This window comes from Tursiops truncatus, chromosome 2 (genome assembly GCF_011762595.2).
Source record: "Tursiops truncatus isolate mTurTru1 chromosome 2, mTurTru1.mat.Y, whole genome shotgun sequence".
Classification (NCBI taxonomy): domain Eukaryota; kingdom Metazoa; phylum Chordata; class Mammalia; order Artiodactyla; family Delphinidae; genus Tursiops; species Tursiops truncatus.
In genome coordinates, this window is record NC_047035.1 from 9482535 (window position 1) to 9494572 (window position 12038).

A 12038-nucleotide genomic window follows, 5' to 3' on the forward strand; every position below is an offset into this window, starting at 1 on the left:
GGTCTGGGCTGGGGCCCGTCACTCTGCATTTCTACAAGCTGCCAGGAGATGCTTAGGCTCCTGGGCCTCGGAGCACATTTTGAGGAGCAAGGAAGTGGGAACCACAAGGCAATAGAATAAGGGTTTACGGAACATGCGTTTCTCGGAGGCAGAGGGGCCAGGCGCTATGGCAGCCTGTTGCAGAGTGATGTGACCTGGGGTAGCGAAGCCCTCCTGGGAGAAAGGAAATGTCGGGGGAGCCTCACGGCCGAGTGGGAGTCAAGGAGAGGAGTGGAGGGGGTGCATCCCATGCGGAGGAGGCCATGTGTGCAAAGACCGAGGGAGAGGGCACCGGCGCCAGGGGCCGAGAGCTCAGAGGATGGGGCAGGTGGCATGGTCTGCAGAGCCAGGCAGAGCCGGAATCTGAGGCTCTCAGGCCACATCAAGGAGTGTGAGAGGCCACTAAAGTGTATAAGTGAGGCTCAGCTGAGTGGCCTTGCATTTTAGATAGATCACTCTGGCCGCATAGCCTGGGGGGGACAAAAGTGGCAGAAGGTGACCACTGTTATAGACATTCTGGTAAGGGATGATGCTGGCTGTCTCCAGGAGACCAGGGAGGTGACGGTGAGGAATGTCCTTGGCCCCTAAACATGGCCACATTGAGTGGAGATGCATTCCTCATCCCCGCCCCCCACCCCCGACCCCTAGGTGTCTCTTATCACCGTTTGGGCATCCTTGGCCCCACCCCTCTGCTCAGATGGAATCCCCAGGACATGCGGCTAGTGGACTGTTTTCAAAAACGCTGATGTGTTGGTTGTGCTGTGCCTTCCCGCAGACAAATGTGCTTCAGGAGGAGGAAGACAGCTGTGAAGATTTCTCCCAGCTCCTGAGGAGCTTTGAGCACTGGTTGCAGGTGGATAATTCCAAGTTGGTTAGAATCATCGCCATGAGAAATGCCACCGCCAAGGACCTGAGGACCAGAGAAACAAAACTGCAGGTTTGTTCCCAAGGAAAGGCCCTGTTTCCGAAGGATTTGCCCCCAGAGATGTGCTTGTCGCCAGGGAGTTCTAAAAACAGGAGCACATACATAGCCCTTGAGCTGTTCTGGCTTGTGTATAAATAATAGTTTTTAAAACTTTTTTGCCTCAGGGCTTCCCTGGTAGCGCAGTAAAGAATCTGCCTGCCAATGCAGGGGACAAGGGTTCGATCCCAGGCTGCGGAGCAACTAAGCCCGTGTGCCACAACTACTGAGCCTGCGCTCTAGAGCCCACAAGCCACAACTATTGAAGCCCACGCGCCTAGAGCCCGTGATCCGCAACAAGAGAAGCCACCGCAATGAGAAACCCGCGTGCAGCAATGAAGACCCAACGCAGCCAAAAATACGTAGATAAATTTGTAAAAAAAAAAGAAGAAAACTTTTTTGCTTCCAATATTTTAGAAGAACCATCCATTCGTTCGTCTCTTCATTCAGCCTACTGCTGTAGTCCCCAACTTGGAAAATATCACCACTCATCACAATTCTTTTATCGGTTAACTCTTGCTATGGAACAAGCCATTCCAACAGTTTGTAGCTTAAGAGAACAACTGTTTATTTAATTCATGATTCTGAAGTTTGGCAGTTCAGACTGACTGAGGTCAGCGGGCATCGCTTCTGATCTTGGCTGGGTGCCCATATTTGTAGACCAGCAGGGTGGCTGTCCTCTGGAGCTCGGTGGGCTATTCGAGATGAGCACGAGATGCACCACTCATCTCTTATCCTCCTGCAGGGCAGCCTGGGCTTCCCAGAACAGAGGCAGGGTCTGAGAGAGCAAGTGGGGGCATGCAGGGCCTTTTCAGGCCTAGGCTAGAAACTGGCACATCATCGTTTCCCCTGCATTCTGTTGGACAAAGAAAGTCACGAGGCCTGTTCAGATTCAAGGGGAGAGAAAATAGACTCCACCTCTTGATGGGAAATGTTGCAAAGTCATGTTGCAAAAGGCGTGGATGTGGCAGGGGGCTGGAGGATTAATCCATCTACCACAAATCTTTCTCCTTCTCCCACATCGAGTTAGTCGCCAAGCCCTGCTTGATTCCACCCCCTGGGTTTTTGTCGTTTGTTTCCTCACTACCACTGTCTTAATCTAGGCATTTATCATGTTTGACCTTGACTATGACAATAGCCTCCAAGCTGGCCTCCCTCCTTCCTGTTGGGTCCGCATCTCAGTAATGGCTCATTCTGTAGCCGGAGTGACCGTTCAGAATCCTAAATATGACCTTGTCTTCCCCCAGTGAAAACATTTCAGTGTAGCGTTCAACCTCCCGAGTTTATCACGCAGGGCCTTATTCTGTGGGCTGCCTCTTAAGTGAAATCTGAATGGCTCCTCCGGACCAACCAGGTGGGACCTCCTCGGCCATTTGGAAGGCACACGTGACCCTGTCTTTCTCCCTCTAGGAGCTGGAGGCTCGGGTACCAGAAGGTCAGCATCTCTTTGAAAACCTCCTTCGTCTCAGGCCAGCGAGGGGGTCCTCAGATAAGCTGGAGGATCTGCGCTACCGGTGGATGCTCTACAAGTCCAAACTAAAGGACTCCGGCCACCTGCGTGTACGTGCTGAGGATGCACAGGTCCCAGGCCCTGGGGAGACACAGCTGGGCCCGCATCCGCTCTGCCCCATGCCTCCACAGACCAGGCTGAGGGGACCACCCAGAGAGAGGAGACGGAGACTCATGGGTCCTAGGCGCGTGACTTGCAATGTGTCATTTGGCCCTCCTGCCACCCATGGAGGCTGGAGCTCCAATAACGACAGCTTTGCTACTTACCAACCTGAAACCGTGACGTGCATCGTCCCATTCCGTGCTTACAGCAGCCCTCTGCCGGAGTAATTGCAGCTCCAGCCTCCAGAGTGGGGCTGAGACTCTGAGAGTTAAAAAACTCACCCAAGTCCACATGGCTAGGAAGGGGCAAAGCCAGCACTAAACGCACCCTGGTGTTGGAGGCATGACAGAGGGAACGCTGGAGTGGGACCTGCGATCTAGGCCCCCTCCTCCACTAACCTGCTTTGTGACATTGAGGAAGCACCCTCCCCCTAGGCGCCCCCAGGTCTCACACAAAACAATAACAATAGCTAAACTCATAACAGTCTTTATTAAATGCTATGTCCTCATTACGGCACCGTTATTAGTCCCTGAGAACTGATAGGGAAACTGAGGCACGGAGGTTAATCCAAGGACAGGGTGGGTGGCCTCCTGGGGCCCTTTAGGCCCTCAGACCCCAGACTCCAAGCTTTGGGGCTGCAGCTTTTCTGGCCCTGAAACAGCCATGTCGGCCACTAGGTGTCACCCCAGCCCCAGCCAGGTCAGCATGCCCGTGGCCTTGGCCCAGGGCTTCCCAGACAGGATCCCCACCTGGGCCCCATGCGCGTTAAAAAGCTCATTAAATTGAATCACCTGCTGGTTCAGCCTGTCCAGATGACCACAAGTTTTAAAGAAACACTCCCCTGACAAAATGAATATTCCATTACAGGCTCTGCTGGGATTTAAGTTTCACTCACTTAACTTCGTTTTTTTTTTTTTTCCCTTTTCCTCTCCTTACCTAAAATAACAGACGCAGAATTCTCCAGGGGAGCCGACTGGATTCCAAAAGGTATGGTGTCTGCCATCTGCTCCACACAGCTAGAGGGCAGGGCATTTGGAGGGTTGCTGGGCCTGTGATGCTGGGGCAGGACCCCTGGGCTTTCTGGAAGGTTCCATGAGGTCTGAGGGACGTTTCTGGGGAATCGACTCTGGGCTGCACTGTGCTGGGCCCCCGGGGGGTCCTTGCTCTCAGGGATGCACAGTGTTCTCAGCTGTGACAGGACACGGGAGGAGTGAGCCAGGACACTGCTGTGACAGCAGTCGTAAACTGGGACGGTCCCAGGAAACCTGGACCACTCCGGGTCACTGGACCTCGCGGCCACCTGAGTAGTAGACGGGCATCTGGGGGGGACAAAAGAGGAAGGGGTGAAGCACTCAGAGCCCCTCCCACGGGGCTTGCAGGCCAAAGCAACAACAGTAACAGCAGTAATCATGGTAATAATGAGGAATTAGAATTATTACTCTACATGCCACGTGTTGACCATCCAGTGTGTGCCAGGTTCTGTGCCAAATCGCGGTGAGGGCGTTTCACTCAACTGTCCCCTAGACACCCAGCAGGCATCGCTACCGCCATGTTAAGCATGAGGCAAACAAGGGAAGGCAAGATCGGAGTGACATGTCCAGTCAGGGCGCACGGCTCCTGAGTGCCCTCTGGCCTCTGCCTCCTAAGCCCACACGTAACCATCCGCTCTGTGCCTTGGAGAAAGCATCCCTGGGGGCTGGAGACTCTCCCCACTTCTGGAAAAGTCCCGTGTAAATTGGTGTCCCCAGCGCCACCTTTTCTGAGAGCACGCTTGTTGTCCTGACAAGCGTTGGCTCATGACGTGAGCCTGCAGCCCGCTCTACTCCAAAGAGCCCCGGGGCCACGAGACCTCTCGGGCCCCGCAGTCTGTGTTCCCAGACGCTCTGTCCACCTGACTTCTTGGTCTCCAGCTGGTGTTCATGTCTCCATCTGTGGGACGGCAGGTGTCCCCGGGACTGGCTGGGGCAGTCACAAGACCAATGCTGCGCTCTGGGCCTGGCGTCCACCAGCTTTGCGGCCTCGGGCAAGTTGCTTTGACTCTTGGGGCTTACTTTCCCCATCTGTAAAATGGAACCATCAGTGCCGACTTTATTTACTTCATGAACGAATTTTGAAGATCATGTGAACTGTTGTTCGTTCTTTAGAGGAGACCGGAAGCCCTGGTTTTCCCCCCTGATTTAGAAGAACAGAGGGCAGGAAGGCAGGGTGGCGCACACAGCCCAGCCCGTCACTCCTGGTGGCACAGGGGGGCTCAGGGCCCGGCGTCCAGGCTGTCTCCAACTCCTGCTCTTCAAGCCACTCTGGTTGGGAGCCCCATCTATGTGGCTCCAGGCCAGAGTCCAGGGGCAGCCATGTCTGGGTCCTGTGGTGTTTTTGAGTAGGGGGGCGCTTGGCTGGCTGACACCAGCCCTGCAGCGCAGACTCAGGTCCCTGGCAGCCTGAAACCGGTTCATGGGGAATGTTCACCACCCTAGGTTCATTGACCGGCTCCTCATTCGTTCATTTCACAGATATGTACTGAGCACTGACTTTGTACCAAGCACTGTTTCAGGTACTGGGGATAGCTCACCAGAGCAAAGGCCTGCTCGGGGAGTGCTGGGTGGAGGGGTTCGGGAGAGAGGCTCACACCCACAGCCGGTGTTGCCCGCACGATGTCGAGTCTCTGGCCAGGGACCGCCCAAGGACAGCAGGGGCTTGAGGTCTTTACAGCTACAGGGTTGATCTTATCTATGACTGTCCCATGTTGGGCACAGTTTCGTGGGATATGCAAAGCAGGCAGACTCTAAATGGCTAAAAAAAGTCTTCTTATTCAGGCTTCATTTAGAAACAAATGGATGTGTGAAAGTTTGAGTTCGGTGCTGGCTGGCTTTTGAGCTCATGGGTCTCAGCCCCCCGTGAAGAAGCAAGCAACTGGGAAGCCGATCTGCAGAGGCCATCTGGGGTTCCTTTATACGAGCTTGTTTCAGCACAGGTTTCTGGGTCCCACATCCAGAGTTTCTGATGCATTAGGTCTGGGGGGGGTGCCTAGGATCTGCATGTCCATCGAGCTCCCAGATGACGCTGTTGCTGCTGGCCCGGGGACCAGACTTTGAGAACCGCTGCTGTACGCTCTGGATCTGAGTCCAGGATCCACCATCAGTGTGTGTGACCGTTGGCGAGTCACTTAACCAGGGTTTTCCAAGGAATAAAATGCGGGTCCGCTGAACTAATAGTTCTTATCGTAAACCAGCAGATTCTTAATTGCCATGTAAATGAGGACCGAGGAGGGTCTGCAGTCACTGCCTCTGCTTCCCTTCCCGATGGCAGAGGGATAGTGCCGCTTCTGGGGGGAGCAGTGGGGGGGGCTCCTCCCGCTGGTGCGGCTCTGGTGTTGTTTGGCTGGGAGGGGTGCGCACATGCGTGCGTGGGGCTCCGCACATACACACGCAGGTCTGACAGGTAGAAAATAGGTGCTGTTTTCCGAGGTTGTAATCTTGCCAACTTAAAAACATTCCATATATTAGTTTTAGTCCAAAGGGAAGGGGGGGAAAAAAAGAAAACCCTGCCCCAAAGCTGATTATTTATGAGCAGTTGGCTCTCCACACTTTTTTTCTCTCCACACACCAAGCCACTGAAAGCTCCAACTACGTCAGTGGCTTCAGCCTGCTTGTTTATATAAACAGAATAATTAAGATTTATTAAATTTGCAGCTGCCTACACACTGGCCAGCTCAGTGCCACCGGATACGTCTGCTTGAAGCAATCAGACACATGAAATGTCATTGCTTTTCAAGCTGCTGTTGGGCTGTGAGTCGACTGAATTCCTGCGCTGGTACAGGGAAGGGGTCCTACCTGAGACAGCCTGTTAGTTGAGGAGCAGATTTGCCAATGCTTGCCTTTGCCGGCGTGCACTGGGCGGGGCCACATGCCCGTGTGCAGGCATGGAGAGCAGATTCCTCCCGGGCGTCCCATGCTGTGGCCTCTGGGTGACGGGTCCAGATGGTGAGAGGCTCGAGAGTGGCATTTTATTCACAGGTTTTAGACTCATAATTATTCACATTTTCACCTCTCAGGAATGGGGTGTCCTATTACAATCTAGTTTTTCCAGCGAAGACTGGGGCTTACTTTTTTCTGCCACCCGGGACACTTTCCACCTGAGATTTCTTTAAATTAAAATCTCTCCTTGGAGGTTGAGTTTTGTTTTCCATTGGACCACACTGATTGTGTCAATTTAGATGACCCACCTCTGGGAGCTCTGGACTGAGGTTCAAATTCTCAGGGTAGACTTTATTTCCTGCCCGCACGCAGTGCCACCTGGGATTTCCTTGCTTCCCCTTTCGGTGGGGCGCGATGAACCCTCGGTTCCCCCTGACCCTGAACGCATAGCCCCGTGTGGCCCCGGCATTAGGTGGGATCTCCAATCAGACGCTCCATCTTGGTTGTTGGGTCTCTTTCTTTCTTAGCGGTGTGTAAAATAGTGCTGCACCTTACATTCAGCGTGGTAGAGCAGAAGAAATATTGTAAGACCAAATCTCAGAACTCACTAAATCTCTTAGTGAGTTTTCCACGTGAGGCAATAACTTTCTCTCACAATATCTATGCTTTTTTTTTCTCTTCATTTGTTAGTTCACTTTATTATTCATTCAATAGCTATGGTTTTAAAAAATCATCACTATTAACCGGAGTTCATAATGTTAGGGTTCACCTTTTGTGTTGCACATTCTATGGGCTTTGACAAATGTCTGATGACGTTGCAGTGTCGCACAGAATGGTGTCACTGCCTCAACCTTCTCCCAGCTGTTCCTCTTTATCCCTCTCCCCTCCCCCAGAGCCCCAGCAACCACTGATTTTCTTCCTTCTTTCACTTAGCAACGTGCACTTAAGTTTCCTCCATGCCTTTTTGTGGCTGATATCTCATTTCCTTTTACACAGAATAACATTCCACTGTAGGCATGTACCATTTACAGTCTTTTATAGCCTTTTCCGCAGTCCAGGATCCAACCTAGGATCACACGTTACATTCAGTCATCCCACCTCTTTAGTCTCCTCTAAGCTGGGACCAGTCCTCAGTTTTTCTTGACCTTGACCTTCTTGAGTACAGGCCAGATATTCTGTAGAATGTCCCTCACTTTGGGTTTCCCCCGTGTTTCCCTGCTCTGCATTTCTGGAAAGCATATCCCAGAAGTGATGCTGTGTTCTCAGTGCGTCTTATTGGGGACATGTGATATTGACACACCCCCATATTGGTGATGCTGATTCTGATCACGTGATGAAGGTGATGACTGCCAACTTTCTCGCCTGTGAAACTGCTCTCATTTCTTTTATAATTAATAAGAACTAACTGCTCAGAGACCCTAGAAATACAGCACCTCTTTCTTACATGGTCACATCCACCGGGTTCTCTGGGGCCTCTTTCCCTCTCACGACTCACTCTCTCCGCAGCAGTTCCTTCCTGCCGTGGCTTTGTTCCCCAACTCTAGGCCTCTCTCTCTCTCTGGTCCACCTCTGGTCTGGGTCTCCTTCTAGCTTCAGTGCCAAGGCCCAAGCTAGATGTGGGATGTTTACCCGGGAGACTCCTCGACTCAGCGTGTCTAAAGCTGACCTCACCGTATTCCCTGTGTCCAGCCAAACCCCGTTCCCCATATCAGCAAAGCATCCTCACTACCCAGTCTCCCAAGCTGGATGCCTCTGGGTCACCCTAGACCCTCCCTGACCTGGGTTCTGTCCTAGACTCAAAAGAGCCTGGTCATGGATGGATCTCAGATGAGGAAAGATGAGGGAAGGAAGGGAAGGGAAGGGGGCCTTGTGTCCATACATCTGCTGCTGAATGGGGCTCTGTCCTCTCTTGAGTAATAATAAGGTCACTCCTCAGTCCGATCATTTCATCCAGAGGTTCTTCCCATCAATCACCAAACCACCTCCAAAAAGCCAGCTCAGACCGTCTCATCTTCATCCTCCCCCAAACCAAGCCAGGGGGCTGGAAAAACACAGTTCTGTAGCCTGACCATCGCATGCAGGGCTGGCCCAGTAGGAGATAACGTTAACCCCGCCCCACCCCAGCCTCTGCCCTTCCGTGCCTGGGTGGGAGCTCTCCGCCGCCTCTGAGCATCCTGGGGAGTGAGTTTGGGCACCAAGAACTTGGTGACGAAGATATCCAAGGTGCTGTGGGCAGGACCCAGCCCAAGATCTGTGATGTCCTGAGACTCCCTGTACCAGTCAAGGAGACGCAGCCCCCTGCTGGGGGTTCTCGAGGAACGCCAGTGGGAGCAAGCCAGCCAGCATGTGGCTTGGCGTCTGTCAGAGGGAGCTTCAGGGACTGAACTCATTGCCAAGTGAGAGTCTAGTGAGGGGCATTCGTGCCGGTCCATCTTGAATAGCCAGAGAAAAGCTGGCCCCTGCCCATCACCTTGAGCTCTTGGCGCTGGCCTGGAAGTGTCTTTGTGCTGGAGAATGAGACCGAGCTAGCTCCTGGGAAAGACCCTGCAAGCCCGAGTGGTGTTGCCGTGGGACTTCCATACCCAGGGCCCCGGGTCAGGGTGGGACCAGCTTCAACAGAGGCCCAGGGGGACTTTTGTCATTGTTGCTGCTGCTTCTTATGAGAAATGCCGCATGGGATGGTGGGAAGAGCCTGGCTGTGGAGCCATGCTGGCAATCTGAGCCTGTCCGTGTGACCTTGGGCTGGTTATTTCCTGCGGGCTCAGTTTCTTCCTCTGAGAAATGGGTACAGGGTACCTCCCAGAGCTGGGCAGGAGCTCAGGAAGCCCGTGAGTGAGGAGACAAGCTGAGCGCGGGGCTGTGGTGTGCTCAGTGTTGTTCATTCACGTGTGGAGCCCAGATGCTCTGGGGGAGCCATCAGGACAGCGTGGACAGTTCACTGACAGGTCAGTGAGTGTCTGTGTGGTCACACCACAGGCACCGAGGGAGGAGCAGATGGCCAGATGCACAGGAAGGGAAAGAGCCTCTTATTCATTGTTTCGTTCATTCAGTAGGTATTTACTGCACATTGCTGAGGATACAGCGATGAACCAAACTACTGTAGACCCTGCCTCCAAGGAGCCAAGGGGAACACAGACTTTAAGTGGTAACCCAGAGGAAAGGCATTGGTGCTGTGAGAACGTGGAATGGGCCTTTTTTTGGTTTAGAGGCAGGGAAGGTTCCCCTGAGGAAGCGACTCACAAGTTGAGATTAGAATAATCGGTAGGAGCTAACCAGGTGCATTGGAGAAAGGGGGGAAATGGGTCTTCCAGCAGAAGGGATAACCTGTGCAAAGGCCCTGTGGCAGGAGGATCTGAGGGCCTTTAAGGGGCCAAGAGATGGCGTTTGGGGAGAGCAGTGTCTGCCTTTCTGATGGGGCTGAGGAGGTTGATAGTGTCCGATTCTTGGCACCCCGGGTGCAGGGGGAAGCTTAGGGGTCTAGTAGAAGCTGCCCATCTGCCCTGGGCAGTTGGAGGAGTAAAGGAATGAGTATTTGCCAAGGACCATTGGCATGTTGGCTCATCATTTGCATGTTGAGCGTAAGCTACATTGCTCTATTTATCATTATGACTCTGGCAGGCAGGTGTCAGTCTCCCTTTGCCTTGACAGATGGAGGCACTGAGGCTCAGAGAGGCTGAATGACCTGTCCTAGGTCACACAGCTGGGAAGTGACAGGGCCAGGGTTAGACCCAGGACTCCAAGCCTTTTCTTTCCCCCACATCCTTTTTCTTCAATGGCAGAAGATTAAATCACATTTACTGTGATAAACTCATCTTGCCTGAACTCCTCAAAACTGCAGAGTCTCAGGTTCGTGGGAGATATTGGAGGACTCAAGCATTTCATCACCCTCCACAGCATCACCTGTTTCCTCCCCACCACCATGTGCTATCAACGCTCTGCTTCCACACCCTAAGGAATGGGGAGCTTATCACTTCCCGAGGAAGCCCCTTCTCTCTTTGGATAGCTCTAACAGGGCAGGACACACGTAGTACTTTCTATGGGGAAACTGAGGCACAGAGAAGCTCCCAGATCTGGGAAGAGCTGAGATTGTCAATTTCTTTGTTGGCTTCTTAGAGAGTAGTTCATGCCTATTTGTGTGTGTGTGTGTGTGCGTGCACACATTTGTTTTCTAAGCATTTGAGAATCATATTAAAGTGTGTCTTCTATTTTAAAGGGCATTTTAGAATTCAGGTCCCTCAAAACGAAGACGTGAGCTCTGTGTGAATAGACATGGGGCAGGCAGCAGGACTCCTTGAAAAAGATCACCCCTTGTCAACACTTGTAAATGCAAACATGCTTTGGACCTTCAGAGTTGTTTTCTCCAGCGGATCGTGGCCAAGGCACAGCTCCTCACTTAAATAAGCAAAGTGTTAGCTCTGAGAAAGGAGAAGCAAACAGGACCCTTAGACACAGATCTCCACTTGGGAGACCACTAATTACAGGTTTTCAGTTGTGGTGTGAACCCAGGCTAGTGGGGGGGCCTACATGTTGCCTCGCCTTCTTTCCCTCTCCTGGGTGGGTCAGAGATTTGGAATCGGGCAAAGTCAACATGAAGTGTCAAAAGTTAGAGCCCCCAGAGACTGAGGCATTGCTACACGAGTCGAGTAGGTGGGTAAGAGCACGTGGCAGCCAGGTCTGACCCAGCCTGGCAGCTGTGGGAAGATCCTGTCTCCTCTGTGGACATCGTTCAGCTATTTAAATGACTTATCTCACACACACACACACACACACACACACACACACACTCTCTCTCTCTCTCTCTCTCTCTCTCTCTCTCTCTCTCTCTCTCTCTCTCTCTCTCTCTCTCCCCTGAAGTCACTGCTGAGATAAATGCAGCCAGCAGTGCTTCTCCACTGTGTGGGTTATAAGAAGTCTGTTTCTACAAAATCAGTGTCTAGGGCCTTTGGAGTGAGAACACCTGAAGTTGGAGGCATAGGGTCAAGTGTTATCAAGCTGGAGGAGATAGTTGGGGCAGGAGAGTGGGTGAGATGACTCAGGTATGAGAGGTAGAGAGAGAGAAGTGCTCAGGTCAGAACCTCGCAGAAACACCTGCGTAGTTCCTCTCAGCGTCATCCCCGCCACCATCAGCATCACTATCATCATGCCCATCCTCCCCAGCTTCATTATCACTATCATTATCATCACTTGACTTGGTACCCTGGAAAGTGAACCTTTGGTTCTTCAGGGAGCCAGTAGGTATATTCTATAATAATAGTACTAGTAAAAAAAAAAATAATAAAATAATAATAGTACTAGTAATAAGAGCGTATATACTTTTTTTAAAATTTATTTATTTATTTTGGCTGTACCAGCTCTTAGTTGCGGCACGCGGGATCTTCGTCGCGGCATGCGGGCTTCTTAGTTGTGGCATGTGGACTCTTAGATGTGGCATGTGGACTTCTTAGTTGCGGCACGCATGCGGAATCTAGTTCCCGGACCAGGGATCAAACCCAGGCCCCCTGCCTTGGGAGCG

General features: G+C 52.3%; 1 protein-coding gene across 11 annotated transcripts in view; it reads left to right on the forward strand.

The window, feature by feature from the left end:
* SYNE3 (spectrin repeat containing nuclear envelope family member 3) overlaps nucleotides 1-12038 on the forward strand; it is a 110834-nt gene that overhangs the window by 75591 nt on the left and 23205 nt on the right. For 9 of the 11 annotated variants that reach the window (XR_012329857.1, XR_012329858.1, XM_073800082.1 and 6 more), the window contains 3 exons: nucleotides 815-976; nucleotides 2411-2560; nucleotides 3561-3599. Coding sequence is in view for 9 of the 11 variants with exons in the window: in XM_073800082.1 (XP_073656183.1) it covers nucleotides 815-976; nucleotides 2411-2560; nucleotides 3561-3599 (351 nt within the window). In the remaining 2 variants the exon portion in view is untranslated. Of the gene's footprint in view, nucleotides 1-814; nucleotides 977-2410; nucleotides 2561-3560; nucleotides 3600-5122; nucleotides 5164-5425; nucleotides 6785-12038 lie in introns of those variants that run through there. The other 2 variants (XM_033850665.2, XM_033850663.2) reach the window with 2 other exon arrangements.